Source organism: Lacerta agilis, chromosome 13 (assembly GCF_009819535.1).
Source record: "Lacerta agilis isolate rLacAgi1 chromosome 13, rLacAgi1.pri, whole genome shotgun sequence".
Lineage (NCBI taxonomy): Eukaryota > Metazoa > Chordata > Lepidosauria > Squamata > Lacertidae > Lacerta > Lacerta agilis.
Genome location: NC_046324.1, coordinates 27,794,345 through 27,816,130, shown reverse-complemented (window position 1 = coordinate 27,816,130; position 21,786 = coordinate 27,794,345). Strand labels below are relative to the sequence as shown.

Genomic DNA, 21,786 nt, shown 5'->3' with positions numbered 1-21,786 from the left:
TGAAGGAAAAGGTGGGAGATGAATGCAATGAATGAAAGAAAATCTGGTTTTCTGAACCAGGATTTGCTAGCTTCGGTCTTGTGCGGTGCATAGTCTTAGAATGGTTACTGGACCCCATCTGATGGACCACTGATGAGTTTTATATTTACAAACCAAGAGCACCCAGATGAAAAGTGCCCCTTTGCTATGCCACATTTCCTACTGGTGGAGAAGTGGCACTGCCATCTGTGCCAATTTGGGGCAAGATTGTGCCTCTTTGGGGCAAGATCTCACCCAAAATAGACATGATCCTGCCCCAAATTGGCGCTGATGGTGGCAGCAGTTCTCTGCCAATGGCAGAAGTGCTGGGGAAGGTGTGGCACCTGCCAACGTGCCGTCTGAGGGACTTCTGACACCTGAGGCAGCGGCCTTACCTTGCCTAATGGCCAGGCCGGCTCTGCTGAGCCCCTTACATTTGATGGGACAAATGTCTTGTCACATCTCTCACCCAGGACGTTTACTAGCTGACTATTACTCCCTTGTGATCAGAGCTTCTTCTGTTAATAAACAATTATTTAATCAGATTGCACAACCTTCTTGAGGGTGTGGAAGAGTTTCTGTCCTCGCGTGACCCTTTGCAGTCTCACGCAGAAGCTGCACGCCCCCCTCCTTTCTATATCCCAGCAAAATTAGTGGTGTTTGTAGGGGTTGGTTGACTGCGGATCCTGAACTGTTATTACAGACCCCAGAAGGAGGTGGGTGCATTCAAGAGAACTAAGCCACCCTGTGAGGTTCTGCTCTGAGATCAACCCTGCCTTTCACAAGTGTCATAGGATCATAGAGCTGGAAGGAAACTCAAAGGTCATCAGTTGCACTCCCCTGCTGATGCAGGAAATCCATGGCTACAACATTCCTAGTAGGCGGGCCACCCAGCCTCTGTGTCGAACCTTCCAAGGAAGGGAGAGTTCACCACCTCCCGAAGAAGACTCAAGCAACTCATGCTGTCGGGAAGTCCTTCCTAATATTTATGCAATGCCTCTTCTTGTACATTGAACCCATTAGTTTGGCCCCTTCTGTCTGCTGCAATAGAGAATAAATTTGGCTTGTCATCTGTGTGACAAGATGTTTGACTGTGACTGCTATCTCACATCTTAATCACCTCTTCTCCAGACTAAACGTACCTAATGCCTCCAGCCTTACTTTGTAGGGCTTTGGATCATCTAGAAGACCTCGCTTATCTAGCGTTCCACCTGACCTTTATCCCAGTCCTTATTGGTGTATTGGATATGAAACCGTAGTGTGGGTTTTTGGCGAGTGCACTGGAAAGAGGGGGTTCATCCTTCACCCACCAGCTGAAATGTTCCCCCCCAATGCTGTCCCCCTCAGTGCAGCGATTAGTTGGGGGCACCCAAGCCCTACTGCAGGATGATAATGAAGAAAGGAAAGGAAGGAGATGATTCTGAGAGCCTGGAGTTCCAAGAATTTTTGAGATACAGACTTCTGTTACGAGGTGCTTGTACAGCTCAGAGAGGACTGTCATCTTTTTCATGGAGTCATTGCATGCATCTGTTATGAACACCTGTTTGCCCATAACCTTATCCCCAATGAATAAGCTCACATAAGAATATAAGAGCCTGCTGGATCAGGCCAGTGACCCATCTAGTCCAGCACCCTGTTCTCACAGTGGTCAACCAGACGGGAAACCCACAAGCAGGATCTGAGGACAAGACTCCCTTCCTGTGGTTTCTAGCAGCTGGTATTTAGAAACACTGCTTCTTCTGACTGTGGAGGCAGAACATAGCTATCCTGGCTACTAGCCACCATTAGCCCTCTCCTCCACGAATCTGTCCAATCCACTTTCAAAGCCATCTACGTTGGTGGCCATCACTGCCTCCTGCAGGAGGGAGTTCCATAGTTTAATGCCGTGCTGTGTGAAGGAGGACTTCCTTTCCTCTGTCTTGAACCTTCCAGCCTTCAGCTTCCTTGGTTGCCCCCAGTTCTAGTGTCAGGAGAGAGGGAGAAAAACTTTTCTCTAGCCACTTTCTCACACACCAAAGGAATGAAGAAAGGTTGGTTTAGTACATGAAATGAAAAGAGACAGGGTGTATAGATGCTTCTTCACGTAGCAAGGTTACACACACATGAAAGCAAGAAATCACACAGTACACCAGCTCTATAATTCTATGATTCTCTTATTTCTGGTCTTATTACAGCTCCTTCCTTGGCTTCACTGAAAGCATGTCCCCTTTTCTCTATCGGTTTTTTTTTTAACTCACTCAGTATCACTTCCCTTTTCCCAGTTGCTTTTGATGGCTCTTGGTCAAACAGGGCAGGTGTACTTGGAGCCCTACCTTGCATCAAACTGGGGGAAGTCCCACATCCCATTTCATTTACACACACACACACACACACACACACACACACACACACACACAGAGAGAGAGAGAGAGAGAGAGAGAGAGAGAGAGACTTGTGACTTGTGCCCCCAGTTGATCCTTCCAAGATGGCCCAACTTCAAAGATGAGCCAATTGACACCATCTCCCTGGCCCTCAGCATCATCAGGAAGGCGATGACGCAGTGAGGATGACGATCCCTGTCAGCCCTGGGAAGACACACCCATCACCATCAACAGGAGGCCAAGTGGCGGTGGTGGTTTGACCCAGTTAATGCAATTGCCAGGGCGGAGGAGAGCACCAAGTTATCAGGAAATCATCCTTGACAGCAGCAGCTGGTAGAACTTGCTCAGCACCTTCTCTACCCTCCCTCACCAGGAAGAAAACAGAGTGGCTTCCTCTGGGTCACAAGAGGGCTTTGACGGCCACCAGAAACCTCTGTAGGGCAGGGCTTTGGGTCAGAGGTCCAGGGGCCCTGCTCAGCAGTGCAGCAGCAGCAGGGATGGCTTGTTCCTGTGAAGAATTACAGGACTGTAGACTTGGATAGAGTCCAACCCTCTGCAAGGCAGGTATCACAGCTAAGCACCAGTCAGTGAAGAAAGGACATTCTAGGAAAGTTGGAGATTTCTCCCAATGTTGTCAGCCTGCATTGCAAGCGGAGTTACATCCCAACGCCTTCTGGCAGAGATGTCCCTACTGAAGCAAGTCAGAGTTCCAGGATGGACTTTGAACCGGTGTTGGGACCTGTGGGAGGAGCCTGGGACAGCCCCGCCTTTCAAGTCAGGAGAACAGGTACCAGTTCAGAAGACTGGTTTTTCTATGGCTTCCGACAGAGCGCCAGTTGTGCAGAACGCACAGGGAGGGACCAGGTTGGGGCTGAGACTTTTCCTTACACACATGACCCTGTGTGAACGCCCTGAAACAAACTCCCAGAAGCAGCAGTTTTCCAGGGTGCCATATCTCTGCCATGTCACCTTTCACTGTGGTGCATCAGTACAGCCCCTGGCAGTTAGATGGGGCAGATATTTTTTGGAGGGAGGGCAGAGAAAGTGCCTTGAGGAACAAAACAAGGTGACCCTGTTTGCCCCCTGCTTTCCAAGGGCCATTGGGGTGTGTGTGTGTGTGAAGAGATGGGACTCTTTCTTTACCCCATCCTTGAGTGACACTAATATTTGTCATACCCTCAGCTGCAACTGGGCATGCCCCCCTCCACCATGGCTGATGTGATGTGTACACAGGTAAGACCCCCTCCGACATTGCTACCTCTTCAGAAATGGTAACAGTCTCCCTGCCCTTGATTTATGATGCTGCTTGCCAAGGCAATAGCATCCAGAGGCGCCCCCCCCCCCAATGTTTGGGATGGTGCCAGGGGAAAAACAATAGCTCCTGCCTGAGCTGAGAATCCCACGCCTGCCAGCCCTGCTACCTCGTTTGCCATCAATCCACCTCACCATTTGTTTGAAAGCAGGAATGAGCCAAGGCTGAGCGTCAGAGAGTGGCTCATGACTGGGGCAAAGCAGAGAGTAGGGTGTCCAGGACCTTTGTGGAGGCAGATGCTTGCACCCCTTCATTGGTTCTGGCTGGTGGAAGGACCCTGGCAGGAGTCCCTTTCAGCTTCCAGGGAGGCCCCAAGATCCTTAGCTCCAGCCCTGCCTGATTTCCCGGGGAAAAGATCACACATGCACAGACACAGGCTGTTCCTTACAAATATTTTATTAAAGGCATTTCTCCCCTTCCACAGTTCCCAGGGGTTGGTCTCGGTTGTTAAATTATTAAGCTTAAAAACACCACCACCATATATTGCACATAAGCCAAGTCTTTTTTTCCACTCCTTCCTGCTTGCCACCTCTGCCACAGTCCCTGCATCCAAAGAGCCCTGCAGTGCTGGATCAGGTGAAAGGGGGCCTGTCGGGAGTCCAGCCCCCTTTTCTCACAGCGGCCAGGCAGATGCCTCTGTGGGGAGCCCGCAAGCAGGACCTGAGCACAACAATAGCAGCAGCCCTCTCCCCACATGTGATTCCCAGCCGCTTGCACTGAGAGGTGTCCTGCCACCCAGTATTACCGGCTCCTCCAGCGGATGCACCTTGCAAGGGAGGAGGTGGTGGAAAAATGTACCCCAATAAGTGCACCTGGCAGGGCTGGGGGTGCATGTGTGGGTGTAGCTGGGCCTGGGGCTGCAGGTCTTTTCAGAAGCAGGATTAAAAGGCACCCCTTGAGAGCCAAGGCTGCTCCTTCTGCAAGGTGTGCTCTCAGAACCAACCTTTACAGCTTTGGGGCAAAGGCAAAATCTTGAAGGCAGTACTTAGCTCCCTTCCAGGCCAGCTGAAACCAGGGAGCTGCTTTCAGCTACAGCAAAAGGAAACCTGGATCTTACTGAACCCACAACCATCTTCCGTGCCTGAGGGTCAAGGTGCAGCTGGACTTGTCCTTTCCCTAAGAAGTCACAGCTCTCTGCCACAGAGTCAGCAGCTGTTGCCTGGGGGTCCAAAGTCATGGACTAAGCTCCCACCTATAGACAGGAACTATCCTCAGACACCTGAGCATCGTGACAGCAGCTGCCCCAGCGAAAAGCCTGGCTCGCCCCCAGCAAGGGGCAGAGGGGGAATTAATACAGAAATGGCATCCTGTGTCTGGCTAGCAGAATGGCAGAGCACATAGCAGGTACAGTTCTGTTTGGGGCAAGCGGCTTCTGTCCCCCGTCCCTCCAGAGGGTAAGTCCAGCCGCTGAGTCCAAGGAGCGGCCTTTCCTGCTGGGGTCAAGGGCATCACTGGGTTGTCCGGACCTCCAGGGTGTCATCCAGCTGCTCTGGAAAGGTGCTGGCCAGTCGTAGGGTGCTGTAGTTGGGCGGGGGGGTCCTGGGGAGTGGGTGCTCCAGCGAGAGGGGCAGGCGCATGGCTGTGTTGAAGGTGGGCAGATCATCGTCCTCTGCAGTGCAGGCTGGGTTGTCGTGGCCCTGCAGGCCATTTTGGGGGGTTGATTCTGCCTCTGCCTCTGCCTCCTCCTCCTCCTCCTCCTCCTCTTGCTCCCTGTTCTGACCCCGCCACCACTTCTTGGCCTTCTGCCAGTGGCGGCGCAGGATGATGCAAATGGTGTCGAGGAAGAAGACCTCCACAATCTCGATGACACAGACCATGGAGCAGCTCATCCAGAGGCCCAGCTGGCCCCCAATGTTGGAGACAAGAATGACGGGCTGGAAAGAGACAGAGGGAGCACTTCATCACCGGTTTCCTGGCAGGGTTTAATTTCTACACGGAGAAGGGTTTCCCTGTATGGAAACCCCAGCCTCTGATAATCCCAGGATGCTCTATGGATCACTGAAGGCTCCCCACTCCCCTGGCCACTGAAAGGACACTCTCTCCATTCCACCGTCTCCTTGCCCCACCCAACCCTACCAGAAAACACTTGGGACTGAACATGGGACCTTCTTCGTGCAAAGCAAATGGCCCCTGAATGATGGCCATTGTTGGATGCTGCCTTCTACTAAGCCAGATAAGTGGCTTGTCTTGCTCAGCACTGACTGGCAGTGGCTCTCTAGGGCTTCACAGTGTGTCTTCCTACTTGGAAACATTGCCTACTTGGAACCTGCAGCCTTCTGCTTCCAAAGAGCTCCACGACCATGGAGCTGTGGCTCTTCTCTCCACCATAGTAGGGCAAAATCTGCAGGTATGGTGGAAATGGATCCCTCTCCCTGCCTCCCTCCACCCAACCAGAGGTGGGCCAGGCTGGGGCCCATGGGGAGATGATTCCCCTTAACGGTGCCAGGATTAGCTCCTTCCTGAGCCTGAGTGGAGGAGCCCTCTTGGCAAGTGTCCTCCCAGAAGGGGCTACTCAGAAGTTTTTCCAAAGGCAACACTCACATCATTTGCCGGATTCTCCTTGATTTCCCTCTCATTCAAGTCTTTGTAGAACACCATGAGGTTTGCTAGGTCTTCCCTGAGAAAATAAATTGTGGGGTGGGGGGAGAGAAGGAGAAGTTGAGCTGGATGAGGCAGGGCTGGTTGGGAAGCAACAGCATCCCACCTAAGAGGGGCAGCCCTGGCTTCTTACGGGGTGTGTGTGTGTATGGGGGGGGGTGGACTTACTTTTTAAAGGTCTGACCGCGGTTGTTCCATTTATCCCATGACAGAAGTTTGAGCATCCATTCCTTTAAAAGAAGAGAGCCAGAATTAATTGAACATGCTTGAACATCAGAAAAGCCGTGTCACTGTATAATAATAATAATAATTTGGAGACAAGACACCACCCCAAAATAATTTATAGTCTTAATTCCCTTCCAATACAAACTGGCCGAAAACCAGGACACCATCTTCCAAGGCCGCACTCCCACACAAATCACTTGACCTGCATTGTTCATGCCCCCCCCCAAAGTGGTTTTTTGTTTTTGTTTTTGAAACAGTGACCAAAAGTATTTGCTTTCGAGCACCATGCCTGAAAAAGTGCAGCCCGAAATTATGTGAGATCGCGGTGACCATTTTGGTCACTGTCTTTTTGCAGTCGACGGGTATGTTATAGCCAGGTTTTCAAGGGATAAAATGAACAGGAAGGAGGAAAGGGGGCAGCCCTCTTTTGTGCAGAAAGGGCACCACATCCTAGGCAAAGGGAGGTCAAGGCAAACAGGACTTGTGGGGGGGAGCCACTCACCTGGGAGGCTGAAGAAGGCCACTGGGCAAGACTGGTGGTGAGGGTCCACTCTTTCAAGCTGGGGAGGCAAGGCAGGCAGTGAGCAAGCATGGAGGGAAGGACTCAGCACCCTGATGGCTTCTCTAGGGACCCCAGTGGCAGAAGACCCAGCCCTGTCACCATTTGGAAACCCACCCAAATCAAGGATGCAGGAAGTTGCCATTGGTGAAATTGGAGCCTGGAGCATCCTAGTTGTGGGGTGGTGGAAGAGGGATGGGGGGGGGAAATGGGACCACTGGCGTATGAAGCCGCTTGGCCACCCGGAGCGGCAAACCCGGGGGCATCCGGGGTGGGGTGTCACTCCGTAGCACGCATGCGCAGTGTTGCTACGTACGATGCATGCGTTGCTACGTACCATGCATGCGTCCCTATGGAGTGACGCTGCACATGCGGTGCCGCCGGCAAACCCCACGCAAGCTACAGAGCAACGCTGCACATGTGCGCTATGGAGCCCTGCCCGTCCCTCTCCTCCGTCTGAGCCGGAAATAGCAAATAGCATGCCGAACAGGTTTGGGAGCCCCGCCGCCGAGCATGGCTTTTTACCGGGTGGCCACGGGGCTCAGCTTGGGCGTTGCGGAGGGGGGGGGGCACCCAGAGTGTCACCCCCCTCCAGGGTGGTACCCAGGGTGGATCGCCCCCAACGCTCCCCCCTTGCTCCGCCCCTGGACGGGATGACTTACCTGCAGGCCTCTTTGCAGTTCTTCTGGCAATCCAGCTGCTCCTTCACAAACTTTTCATGCAGTTTGTAGTAGCAATACACTGGAGAGAGAGAGAGAAGGGAGGCTGTTAGGAGCAGCCCAGCGGCCTCCACCAATTCTGCAAAAATCCCAGCATAGCTGGGGGAAAAGGTCTCAGGACAACTGTAGGACAGAGGCAAGTTCCCACTTTGTTGAGGAAGCATCTTGGGCAAGGAGAAGGCAACTAGCATGGCCTTCACTCCTGCCTTCTGCTGGAAATGAGCAAAGGGCTCTTGCCTTTGGAAGCCTCCTGAGAAGCTGCTCCAGGAAGGGGACTGTGAGCAACATCAAGGAGAGGGGGTGTTCCTGGGACCCAGGAGAAACGGGTCCAACCCCCTTGCTATTTTTGCTACTGCTAGAAGGGAGTCATCTTGTTAATGCAATCTGGTTTTATTTATAGCTCCAAAATGTGGGTGTGAGTGTTTTTCTTGTATGTTGCTATATTTGCTGTTACGTTGTTGTCCCAGGATGCTATTGTGAAATTCTTCCTGCGATGGTTGATTTCTGAGATGCAATTCCTGCTTGAAGAGCTGCTTTGGCCACGATTCTTTTCATGGAAGGGTGGCATAACAAAGGAGATTCCAGTTAAAGAAAGAGATCCCAACTAAACACCAGGAAGAACCTTTCTGGCGATAAGAGCTATTTGACAGTGGAACGGACTCCTTCGGACAGAGGCAGATTTAGGGGAGCGCGAATGGTTCACCTGCACTGGGCGCTGAGCTGAGAGGACACTGCAACAATGGCAGAGAGGCTGGGGTGGGTGGGCACTGAATTTTGGCATTGCCACTGATATTTGAAAGCCCAAAGTTCACCACTGCGTCGGAAGGTGGTGGAGTTTTTAAAGCAGAGGTTGGATGGGAATCTGCCAGAGATCCTTCAACTATGATTCCTGCACTGCACGACATTGGGGCCCCTTCCAACTCTTCCAGTTCTCTGTTTCTATACAAATAACGTGATGACGACGACGGAGGATGAAGGGTAGCTTGGCAGCAGGCCATGTAAGCAGATGTGTGCGGAAGGCGAGAGGGAAGCAGCAGCCTCTTCTTGCCTAAAGTCTGGTTTAGCCCCAGAGCTATGGCTTCCCCAGGAAGGGCGTTTTCTCCTGAGATCATGGATGGCAACAAAGAGCTCACATTGGACTGAAGGCAGAGTGGGGTGCATTCCTGGAAAGAGACGTCTCAGAGAAACTTAAGCCCCATCTGGAGGAGGGGGACCCTTTGACCCAGCTCCTGAGGAGAGCGAGCAGGTGGAGTGATGGGAAGACTTACTCCAGTCTGGATATTTCTTGTAGTTGCAGAACTCAGCATTTTCGGGCAGGGGCTGGGCGTACTGGGCACAGCTGCACGTTCTCACCATCTCATCCTGGAAGCAGGAATGGAGGCAGGTCTGCGAGGGGGGGGGGAAATCAAGCAGGGTGTCTGTCAGTGCCCTCCAGATGTTGTGGACTACAACTCCCATGAGCCCCCAGCCAGCATGGTCATTTTGGACTACAATTTCCATCAGGCCGAACCATTGCGGTTGCTGGTGCAGGCTGCGCAAAACCATGAGGCAGAGAGATCCTGGGGCTCCAGGCTGCCTGGGTGCAATTTACTCACCCACCCCCTGTATCCCTTGGGGGGGGGGATGCAAGGGCATGGGATCACCTCTCACACTCCCGCACCCCGGCCACCGCACATGCCTCACCTGCAAAGAGTAGCTTTTGTTCTTGTATAGCTTCTTCACATTGACGTCAGACCCGTCCTCTGTGCAGCTGCTGTATGGAAAGCTGAGTCGTTCGGACTTTGTCTGTGGGACAGAAAGGAAGAGTTCTGTTGGTGTGAGCCTGCCAAGGTGGGGTGTGTGATGGGAGAGGGGCCTGTGGGGCAGGGAAGAGGCATCCTGGGTTGCGCTTGTGCTTCTCCCTTTAATCCCAGAGGTGTGGATGCTGGAAAGGCACTTTGCAGATGCTCAGATGCACTCTATTGTGTGCTATCAGGATTTTCTATCCCAAGAGGCCGAAGCCAGGCCTGGCATCCCAAAGGAAGTTTGGCAGGATTTACAACCTGAAAGAACTGTAATAAATAAATAAAATACTTGGCAATGCCCAGGATTGAAGTGGATGTTGTACCTCTGAAGTATGGATTAGCTCCCTCATTTCCATATACCTGACATTGTCTTATGTATATCCAATCTTTCATTGGGTGGACACTTTCGGGGGTGGTCCTCCAGATATTGCTGGACTCCAGCCCCCATCATTGGCAGTAAAAGTTCAGATATTTTTCTTTTAATGCAGCCCTGACCCTGAGCCACAGCTACACAGGACAAAGAACATGGCAAAGAAAGTTTCCTCCAGAATAGCAGAGCTTTCCAAACTGTGTGACGTTAGTACGTCAGCTCAGTGTGCAGGTGTGCCACACTATTACAATTTATGTATGTGTCCGTATCACTTATAAGGGTTTAATTTAACCTCCCGGTTTGCTAGTAAAGCTGCATTACTGTGTTGCGAAATGATGCATGTCCAAAAAGCGTATCACCATCATGAAAAGTTTGGAAAGCTCTGAGCATTGGACAGCTGTATGCTGGTAGGGGGGTTTTATGTGCAGCCGAGAGCTGAATCTGCCCAGGGTGACTGCTGCCCGTCTGCTCCAGCTGCATCACTCACAAAGTGCATCCCGATGGAGGTGGCTGTGGCTGTCTCTATCTCGGTGCCGACGTCTTCGATGAAGGGATATTCATCCTGGCCGTGAATCACTATCTTGGCTCCTGTAGATGTCACCAAGAAAGGGTTGTACTCTTCTTCGTTTATATACAGGATCACCTGCAGCCCTGTGTAAAGGAAGGAGCGCAGGATTAGGCCAGTCTAGTGGAAGGCACAGGACCAAGAAAGGCTCCGGAGGAAGAGGAGGGGAAGGCCCTGTGGGGACGGGGGCCAAAAAAAGTCAGGTGTTGATGTCGGGGACTGGGCAGATTTGCCAGGGGGAAATTAGGTCCTTTACAAGCCAGAAGGTCTCAGCTAAAGTGACAGCAACTGGTACAGGAAATCCCCAAATGTGTGTTTGTTTGCAAAATTGTGAACTTAAGCCCCTTGAGAGTAAGTACTTTTGTCGCTTTTTTCACATGGTACTTTCTTGCTCTAGATTTCTTGGGCAGGGGGTTGGGCTAGGGGATCTCCAAGACCCCCTCCAGCTGCAGCATTCCATGGAGTGGCACTGAGTAGCTAGGTAAGCTTCACTCTGCCAGCCTCCTGTGCCACTCCACAGCTAGATTTGGCTGCCAGATTCACACCAGGCCACTATGGACCAGCTACCCAGAAAAGTAATATTTCAAATGTCAAATCTTAATGGTGGAAAAGAGGCAAGATTTAGGTCAGGTAAGACTATCCATGGAGGGGAGGCAGAGGGCAGGGCCAAACTAGGGAGGAGCAGCTAGATGCAGCTGGGCCTTTGTAGCCTTCTCTTAGTTAGCTGGTTAGGTTTCCCCCCCATAAAATTTATCCACTGCTTGGTTGTAACACACATACACACACACACACACACAGCCCTTTCAAAGCAGTTTGCAAAGAGGAAAATACAATAAAGTTATTACTAAAAGCAACTCTTGACAACATTTGAAAGAGAAAAACAACAATAAACTAAAACAGATTAAAACATACATCCACATTCTACATGTCTGGGTAGGCTTGCCTAAACAAAACTGGTTTTAGCAGGTGCCAACAAGAGTACAGTGAAGGCTGCCTGATATCAATAGGCAGGGAGTTTCCAGAGTGTAGGTGCTGCCACAAGAAAAGGCTGATTTCTTGCAAATGTGGAGTGGGTGTCAGGTGGCATCTGTAACAGGATCAGTTCTGCTAGTCAAAGCGATCGAGTGAACATATTCTCTTGGCACTCTGGATAGTGGCTATAGAGCTCAGGACAAGAATCTAGGCCCACCCACACCCACTCACAACTGAGATCAAGCAGGCAAACCATCTGGAGGGCTCCCTTACCGTATTCACTGCCTCCGGTGGTTGTATTCAGGATGCTTCTGTTCTGCCCACTGTTGAAGGTATAGCAGTTCCCGTGCATCGGATGGTGGAATGTCGTGAAGTTCCTAGTGGCGCCGACCAAAGACATACTTATTTTTCAAAAGCACTTCACCCCACCTACTGTAGATAAACTCAACGAAAGAGCTTAAATTGCCCAATTAACATGAACTGCATTAGAAACAAACTGTTTCTGCAGGGACATTTGTTCAGCTTCCCAACAGACAAGGACAAAGAGTTAGTTTTGAAATAATTTGGGTGATGCCCAACTCTTTAAAAAAATGTCATGGGGAGTGGGAGGCAGCAAAGAGGGATCTTTCTGGGGGATGTGTGGAGGGTGTTGACACAAGAACAGACCCCCTCAGTGATGGCTTCACAGGGAAGCATGCCTGGCACCATCAAGACTTAACCCTGGGGCCAGGCAAAAACATTTATTTTCTGCTAGATCTTTGGGTTTTCATTATCTTTGGCCTCCTTCGGTGGGTGGGATGTTTCAGTCCTGCCTTTTAAAAATATGAATGAGTTTTAGGTTTTTCATTTTATGCTGATTTTAGAATCATAATCGTAGAGCTGGAAGGATCTCCCAAGGGACACCTAGTCCAACCCTCCGCAATGGAAGAATCACAACAAAAGAATCCCTGATGTAATACACGTGCTGTTTATTTCTGTTGCTGTTCTACAGTAAGTCACTTTGAGTTATTCCGTTAAAAAAAGAGAGAAACTAATAAAGTTTAATGAGTAATAACAAAAACATCTTAAGGGTATATATGATCCCCATTGAGAACATCTGGAGGGCACCAGATTGGGGAAAGATGGGTTAATGCAACAAGTGGCTAAGCAGGAATGGTGGGTTGAGCTGAGTGAGTAGGCTTCCGCTTGCAATGGCAAGATCTTTGGCATGACTCACCACTACCCAGTTGGGAACCTGAACAGGCCTGTTCTCCCCGTGGACTGACAGGGAAACAGATGCTTTGGGGAAACAGATCCCAGAGGGTGGGCTGTAAAGCTGCCACCTGAAAACCACAAGGTAGACCAGGCAGGTTGCCATGCAGAAACATCAATATCTGCTGTCCTAAGCTAATGGGTGAGGCCACATTTTGGACACTGCCGTAGAAAGAGCACTGCCCTCGTGGTTTCTGTACTGTACTGCCTCAGAGGTTCACCAGCGGAACAACTCAGCTAAAACCTGCTCCAGCCACCGACCTTCACAAACCGTGAAGGCTTGAGAGGTGGCCCTTAAAAAGACACACATGGGGCAAGAGAGCTCTGCATTCAACACCTGTGCAACTGCACAAGGCCAATTTGGTGCATATCTCACTTCTGTCTGGCCTCCCCAAGGATGCTAGAGAAAAGACCATATTAAACTTCCCACATCTAAAGCACTTTTAATTTGCATTAGATATGTTCCACCTCCGCTGCTGGAGCCCCCCGCTCTGTTCCCAGTGACTGACCTGGCATCGCAGGAACGGCCGTCAAAGAAGCAGCTCAGGATGAGCTCCTCTGCCGAGTAGCTCATGTTCACTTTCTCTTCAGCACTGATTTGGGCCATGATGTTCATGTAATGCAGCTTGTACCACTCCTGGATGGCGTTGACACCCGAGCTGAAGGTGTAAAGGGCACAGTCACTCTTGTTGTGGGAGTCACACTGGAAGGAAGAGAAAGCAGGGGCTCAGGCAAGCAGGCAGGCAAAGGGGCTGCCCCACAGATGCATACGCTGCATTCCAGTGTGGAAATAGGTAGGTGGCTCAGCACAGAATAGCGTGGTGCAGTGGTTAAAGTGTTGGCCTAGGACCCGGGAGACCAGGGTTCAAATCCCGACACTCAGCCATGAAGCTCACTAGGTGTGACCTCGGGCCAGTCACTGCCTCTCAGCCTAACCTGCCTCGTAGGTCTGTTCTGGGCATTAAATGAGGAAGGGGAGAACCACGTACACTCTGGACAAAAAGGGTGGGATATCAATGCAACAAATAAAATGACAATAATTTTTCAGAAAGAGAGAGAAGGCATGAGCACAGTCCTCAGATGCCTGAACCCAGAAAGAAAATCTCTCTGATCCAGCCTTGGAACTGCACCTTCAACGGTGAGATGGGAGGGACTCCTTGTCGCATTTGTTTGTTTGTTGAGCTAATTAATGTGTATATTTATATTTGTTTTCAGTAGGATTTACAACCCGCTTTCTGCCTCAAATGGAGATGCCCAAAGTGGAGAGCAACCAAGGTTGCCTGGCAGGGGCTTCCGCTGAGCAGGGGCTACACAACAGGAAAGCCCCCAACTCACTCCAGGCTGCCGGCTGCCACCAGCCGCATTTCAGGAGGCAAGTGGCACCTTTTCCTATGGTGAAGTTCTGGGCACAATCCAAGGTGCAGGTCTGAGCCTACGAAGGGCACCTGTTGAACTCACAAGCCTGTCCACTGCCCTCCAGACGGACTACATCTCCCAGTAGCCCCAGCACCACATGGCCGCTTCATGCTGGGACTGATGGGAGCTGTAGTCCAAAACCTCTGGAGGGCACTGGGTTGAGGAAGGCTGTGGTCACGGGGATGGAAAATGATTCGGAAGAAGCCCCAAAGGCACTGCATGGGGCTCCCCATCTCCTAGAGTTCCTTCCTGCCTGTACCAAGCCCACCAGCCCCAAATGTAAGGCTGGCACCCGACTCAACAGAGATGCATCTGGTTTTCCCACAGGCCACAGAGGAAGGCGACTCACCAGCTGGAATCCCACAATATCCTGGGGGTTCTTGACGCTGACGATGCTGGAGCCCCCCGAAATGATGTTGGCCTCCATGCGCCGTTTGGAACCAGAGGAGGGATTTGGAAAAGGCTGCTGGTGAGTGAGGTTCTCTAAATTCGTCAAGGGAAAGTATCTGTGGAATTTTCTGTCCTCACTTGGCTCAGGATCACCAGCATCACGGCGCTCCCTGATATTACCTCCAGAAAAGTCATACAAGGACCTCAGCGCGTTCTCTGTCTCTTTGTCCAGCTCGGCCAGGTGTTTCTTGATGGCACTGTACCTACCAGGGGACAGACAGGGGATCTTGTTGGTACAGGGGGCAAGATCTTTTGCTACAAGGAGAGCAGGGGTGGCGGGGGCTGTTAAAATCAGATAGCCGGGATCTGGGTGCATCCACTCAGCCCAGCACTGGGTTCAAGGACCAAGACTGACACAGAATTATTTTAAAGCAGCCTTGTGCTTCAAAGTGGGACGGATAAACAGCTGCCACTCATCACTCAACAGTCCAAAGATCTTCCTGCACTTTTGACACTTGGATATCTGTCTGGGCATAAGATCTGCTTATATCAATAGGTATGTTTAAATTGGATTGATGGATTGTACTTACTGTGACAACCCAACAAACAAGAACACAAAACGCCACTTTTCGATGAATGTTAAATCACCCCACCCACTCCCATAGTCCAGCAGCAAGATAACACAAGCCCCATAGTGATCAGGTTCACAAGCCGGACATTTAACAGTAGCCTGCTTTGCGGGGTTATTGTCAATATTTCTGGAGCGATTAAGATTTGTTGCTATTTTATTGTACAAGTCCCTCTGGGCATGATCCTATGTAATGCAAATTGCAATGGAAATGTTATTATTCAAAACTCTTAGAGAGTGTCTTACACGCCACAACACACAAAATACATGACATTCCACCATGGCAATTTTCAAACAAGTCCAAAGAGAATATTAACAAAAATACAGCTGTAACCGCCACACTCATGTGTTTGCAGCACAACATTTCCTACTCTGGGCTTTTTCAAGAGAAGGAAGACTCCCTCCTAAAAGATGACTTTACTCATTTTTCCCAAAGGGGCCGGAGAGGCCTCCCTAAGCAGGGAGTTCCACTGGTGAGGGCTGCACACTCAGCAGAGCTACTTTAGGGGATCTTAAAGACCAGGGCGGGGGAACTGTGAACTGGAACTCTCTGAGCACACCAAATAATAATTAAATGCTGCTGTTATAAGTTGCCATTATTTATTCCACCCAAGGCGTCACCTCCCTGACTCCACATTCCAAGTCCTTGAGCAGGACTGTACTGAAAGCAGCCTGGCCTGATCCTGACCCTTCGCTGTCCCCGTCCACTGGCAGGCTTGGGGGAGCTTTCCTGGATGCTGAGCCTCACTTACTTGTAGGGGTTGATGTTACAGATGGTGACGGCTGGGAAGGGGAGTGCGTGGAACTGGACCGTGACGGAGACAGAGGCTTTGTAGTAGTTGAGGACCAGCTGAGCGCAGTACCACAGGATCAGTCCCACAGCAGTCAGCGTGAGCAGGATCCACAGGAAGCGGCGCAGGCGCCCCCGCGAGACCACGATGCGCCGGCAGCCGTGGGTGTTGGTGTTCATGCAGTACCAGTGCATCAGCTCCCGTAAGGTAGGTGCCTGGGGGCCGGTCACGGGCAACGTCTTCTTGAGCTTGGCCTTGATCTTCTTGGCAGGCGCCATGCTAATGGCCGACACTTTGGAGGGGGAAACACAAAGCAAAAAGCAAGGATATTGCAGGCACTGGATATTGTAGAGCAGCGTTAGAAACTCAGATATATAAGCTAGCCACCCAGTGGCTCCTTAAACCAAGGTTGGAGTTGCCAAAATGGAACGTCTAGTTGCCATTTGTGGGCAAGACGGCTCTAAATGGCCTCGGTCCAGTTTAGACCCCATCATTCTGCCCGGACACTGAGGTCCAGTGCTAAAGGGCCTTCTGGCAGTTCCCTCGCTATGAGAAGCCAAGTTACAGGGAACCAGGCAAAGGGGCCTTCTCAGTAGTGGCACCCGCCCTGTGGAACGACCTCCCACCAGATGTCAAAGAGAAAAACAACTACCAGACTTTTAGAAGACATCTGAAGGCAGTCCTGTTTAGGGAAGCTTTTAATGTTTAATAGATGATTGCATTTTAATATTCTGTTGGAGCTGCCCAAAGTGGCTGGGGAAACCCAGCCAGATGGGCAGGGTATAAATAATATATTATTATTGTTGTTGTTGTTGTTGTTATTATTATTATTATTATTATTATTATTATTATTATTATTATATACTAAAGTCTTTTTTTCAGATGATGGACTGACTGTGATTCTCAGTTAAACATATTTCAAGTTCAGATGGCAACCTTGAGCTAGGTTAAGAGCTTTGAGAACTTAAAAGAAGAAAAGTGACTCGAACCCGGGAAAGTCCACATATATACTGGCCTATTTCAACCTCTTTCTTTAATGGTGTCTGCTCCGACTCAGGCTGCATTTTGGTTCCAGAAACACATTCCAATCATGCAGATAAAATATAACTGAAAGAATTCTACAGGATGGGGTATTGGGGTGTGAAAACAACCCAGAGCCAATGATCTCCATATGGTAGAGATGTCAGGTGCCCAGGTATCTTCACTTGGTTGCAAGTGGTTGAAAGCCAGGTGCAAAATGCACCTGGCTAACTTCAAACACTGTTGTAGAGGATATTGTACAGTTGGAAAAGGTTCAGAAGAGAGCATGCAGAATGATCAAGGGGATGGTGCAACTCTTTCTATGATGGAAGGTTGCAGCGTTAGGGACTTTTTCATTCAGAGAAAAGGTGAGTCATAGGTGAATTATAGAATTGCAGAGTTGGAAGGATCATCTAGCCCAGGAATATGTAGTTGCCCCATACAGGGATTGAACCCGCAACCTTGGTGTTATCAGCCCCATGCTCTAACCCAGTGTTTTTCAACCACTGTTCCGTGGCACACTAGTGTGCCGCGAGATGTTGCCTGGTGTGCCGTGGGAAAAATTGAAAAATTACTTTATATATAGTCAATATAGGCACAGAGTTAAATTTTTTAACATTTTCTAATGGTGGTGTGCCTCGTGATTTTTTTCATGAAACAAGTGTGCCTTTGCCCAAAAAAGGTTGAAAAACACTGCTCTAACCAACTGAGCTACCCAGACCAGAGGTTTATAAAATTGCACATAGCATTGAGACAGTCATCGCACTAGAACTTGTGCACACCCACTTCCAAGATTAAGGTTGGAAGACTCCAGGACAGACAAAAGAAAGTCCTTCTTCCTGCAGCACATAGCTAAGCTATGAAACTCACTGCCACAGGAGGCAGTGATGGCCACCAACCTAGGCAGCTTTAAAAGAGGATTGGGCAAATTCGTGGAGGAGAGGGCTGTCAGTGCTACTGGCCATGGTGCCAATATCCTGCCCCCATGTTAGAAGGCTGTAATACTTCTGAATATCAGTTGCTGGAAACCACAGGAGGGGAGAAGGCTCTTGTGCTCAGGTCCTGGTGGAGCCTTTCCTGTAATGAGCTTCTGGCTGGCCACAGGAAGAAGAGGATGCTACACCAGAAGGCCCCCTTTGGCCTGACCCAGCAGGCTCTTCTGACGTTCTCATGGAAGGCTTAATCACAAAACCTCTGCTGCACATCTAAAATCAGCCACAAACCTGTTTAAACTGTCAGAGGCCCCAGCTGAGCCACAGGTACCCATTGAGCCTTTGATAATATAAACACAGTGTCAGCAGGGACCTCAGAGCACATCTAGGCCAACCCTTGGGCAATGCTAGCACTCCACTGCTGCAGCCTCCCTGAAAGGGGTCCCCCCTTCTGACATTTGCTGTCCCCTCTTTCCTACTCCTAGAGCTGTATTGTTCTTAAAACCACAGCCTTGCATTTGTGTTGTGTGTTCAATACACCAAGACCAACCTCTGAGATTGGGAGGGGACCAAATAAAGACAAATATTCCTCCTCCCATGGTAAGACTCAGGCCTGGCCCGACTTTCATTATTATTATTATTTAGTTATCAGAGTGTTTTTCACAGTACCATAGAATTATACAGTTGGAAAGGACCCTGAGGGTCCTACCCCCTGCCAAGCAGGAATCTTCTGCCCAGCGTGGGTCTCGAACCCATGGACCTGAGATTAAGTGTCTCACGCTCTACTGACAAGAGCTATCCCAGGCATGTTTTTATATCGCTGTATACCGCCCTGATAATTTTAGCAGAAGGAGGTCTTGGTAAATAAATAAAGTAAGAGTCAGGCCACGCCCCCTGTTAAAAGCCGTAGGGAAAATCATCACAATGACTGGCTACTTGAGAACATTTCTTAGAACTGCGTAGGCCACTTGGCATTAAATAATAAAAAAATTCCAAGAGTTGACTGAAAGTGAAAGGGGAGGAGGACCTCTGCTGAATTTCCCGGAGAGCATTTGTTTGCACAGGATGGGGCTGGTGGCACATTGAATGCCCAATGTCTGGCTGACACCAACCAGCCCCCCCCCTCATGTGTGGGTGGGTGCTTTATCCTCACAACAAACTTGTGAGGTGGGCTAGATGGAGAGGCAGTGACTGGCCCAAGCTCACCCAGTGAGATTCATGACGGAGTGAGGATTTGAACCCTGGTCTCCCAGGTCCCCAGTCTGACACACTAACCATTGCACCACACTGCACCTGTTTACTCTGCATCCCACATACACCTACTGCTGGTTTGGAAAGTGGTTTACACACAACACTAGCCATATGCCATACCAATCCTGCCGTTTCTTATAAAATACTGCAACCTGACGCATTTCCCCTGAAACCAACTTCCATCTCAACAGAGGGAAACCCCCGCATAACTGTGTTTTTAAGCTAGTAATTTATTCTAAGACTCCCTGTTTTCAGTGAGTTGAGGATCGTGTATGCCACAAGACAAGGAGATCCTCACGTTGCTGTTTTGGTCCCAAGGGTATTTATATATTTATTTCACAAAATTTATATGCCGCTCGGAAATCCTCAAAGCAGCTTACAAAGAGCATATAAAAGGGTATGTGGCAGGCCAAATAGAGGAGTTGCTGCAGTTTGAAGAATTCTGTGAAACTCTGAGGCTTGCATCTCCCTATAGCCATGTGAGGATATCTGTTTTGTTTTGATTCCTGAAATGGGTTCTCTCAGTAGCAAACACCTGCTTCCCATCAACACCTTTTCTAGACTGGGATGAAAAGCCATCTTTAAGATGCCCGCATCTCTGGCAACTCCAGTGGTTCCAGGGGACCTTTTCCCACACAGGGATTACCTTAGAGGCCAGAGAAGAAGAAGAAGAAGAAGAGTTTGGATTTGATATCCCACTTTTCACTACCCGAAGGAGTCTCAAAGCGGCTAACATTCTCCTTTCCCTTCCTCCCCCACAACAAACACTCTGTGAGGTGAGTGGGGCTGAGAGACTTCAAAGAAGTGTGACTAGCCCAAGGTCACCCAGCAGCTGCATGTGGAGGAGTGGAGACGCGAACCCGGTTCCCCAGATAACGAGTCTACCGCTCTTAACCACTACACCACACTGGCTTCTCTGCTGATGGTACACAGTTCAGGGCAGCCCCTGACAGCCACTCCCCATACGCAAAGGGACCTGCCCCCCCCCCACTGGGAATCTCACGTTAGCTCTAGAGAGAGCCAGCATGGCACGGTGGTTAGTGCTGGGCTAGGGACCTGTGAGAGATCTTCACCGGAGGCCAGTCACTGCCTCTCAGCCTAACCTACCTCACAGGGTTGTTGCAGGGATTAAATGAGGAGGGGAAGAACCATGGATGCCGCATTGAGCTCCTGGGAGAAAAAGGTGGCATATAAATGAAATAAATACAGAAGAATAAAAGGTGGAACAACCTTCCTCTCTCCTCCCTGCTCTCCAATCCCCAGAAAAAAGGGAAGAAGGAAATTTCACAGGAAACCAAGGAGCATTGCTGTTATACCCTTATACAACCCCCATCTTCCTGTGACACCATCAGGAAGAAATGGTGCCATCCGGGATGTAAGGAAGTCTTCTGAGCAATGGAGGAGGAAGATAGAAAGCCCCCCCCCCTTCAACTGAGTCATTTGAGCTCAGCACTGTCAACACTGACTGGCAGGAGCTCTCCAGGATTTCAGGCAGGAGTCTAGTCTGTGCCTGGGGATGTCAGGGGGCCTGGAGGCAAGGCAGTAGCTCCAACTGTGAAAAATGAAACACTGGGGGAGACCCCCCCTTCTCCCTGGGGAGGGCTAGTTAAAACGGTCGGCTCTGGATTCCTGCCCCCCCCCCCGCCTCTCCATCCACCCCTTGGAGAGACCAGATGCCTGCCACTGGAGAGCCTCACTGCAGAGGAGTAGGGACGCCAGAAGAGCCCTGCAGTGTTGGATCAGGCCAAAGGGGGCCCATCTGGTCCAGCATCCTGGTCTCACTGTGGCCAGCCAGGTGCCTCTTCTGAGAAACTGTCAAGGAGGACCTGAGCGTTAAGAGCAGCACTGCCCGCTCCTGTGGTGTTAAGCAACCGGTATTCGGAATAAATACATAAACAAATTATAGAATCATAGAGTTGACAGCGACTCAAGGGTCATCTAGTCCAACCCCCTGCAATGCAGGAAACTCAGCTATGGCATCTATAACAGATTGACCATCCAACCTCTGCTTCAAAACCTCCAAGGAAGGAGAGCCCACAGCGTCTCGAGGGAGACTGTTTCACTGTCGAACAGCTCTTACTGTCAAAAGTTTTTCCGTATATTTAGTCGGAATCTCCTTTATTGTAACTTGAAGCCATTGGTTCGAGACCTACCCTCTAGAGCAGCAGGAATCAAGCTTTCGCTTGCAAAAGAGGACTAGAAGCCATCGGTAGCCTTCCCCTCCATATACCAGCCCAATCTTCTTTTAATGCCACGCCACCCAAATCAGGGGCGATCGCTGCCTCCTCCTGCGGCAGCGAGTTCCATAGTTTAAGTCCTTACTTTTGCCTGTCCTGAATCTCCCCACAACCCTCCGGTCGAGGCTGGCTCCCCGCCCCCGGTTTGGACCCTCGGAGGTGGGCGCGCCTCCAATCTCCCTCCCTCCCACCCAGGCAGCTGCACTTCCCAGCTTTCAGAAGCGCCCCAGAGAGCAGACCCGAGCAGCTCAGCTCTGCCGCGTCTCACCTGCGGGGCCGCTGTTGACGCTGAGAGCCGGCTGGGGCTGCATGGAGAGGCTGACAAGGGCGCAGCTCCTAACTGCGGGATGTCGCGGCTGGCTCTGCTCTGCCCCGGCCGCCCCAGCCC

General features: G+C 50.5%; 1 protein-coding gene across 1 annotated transcript; it reads right to left on the bottom strand.

The window, feature by feature from the left end:
* Positions 1–4,917: 4,917 nt before the first annotated feature.
* On the bottom strand, positions 4,918–21,745 carry SCNN1G (sodium channel epithelial 1 subunit gamma). Its single transcript, XM_033167595.1, has 13 exons — positions 21,667–21,745; positions 15,920–16,250; positions 14,499–14,802; positions 13,243–13,436; positions 11,756–11,859; positions 10,433–10,596; positions 9,475–9,576; positions 9,060–9,177; positions 7,735–7,813; positions 7,016–7,073; positions 6,457–6,518; positions 6,232–6,307; positions 4,918–5,564 (listed from the first exon to the last, which is right to left on the bottom strand). The coding sequence occupies exons 1-13, from the start codon at positions 21,707–21,709 to the stop codon at positions 5,139–5,141; spliced, it is 2,061 nt and encodes a 686-aa protein (XP_033023486.1). The 5' UTR covers positions 21,710–21,745; the 3' UTR covers positions 4,918–5,138.
* Between the last annotated feature and the right edge of the window lie 41 nt (positions 21,746–21,786).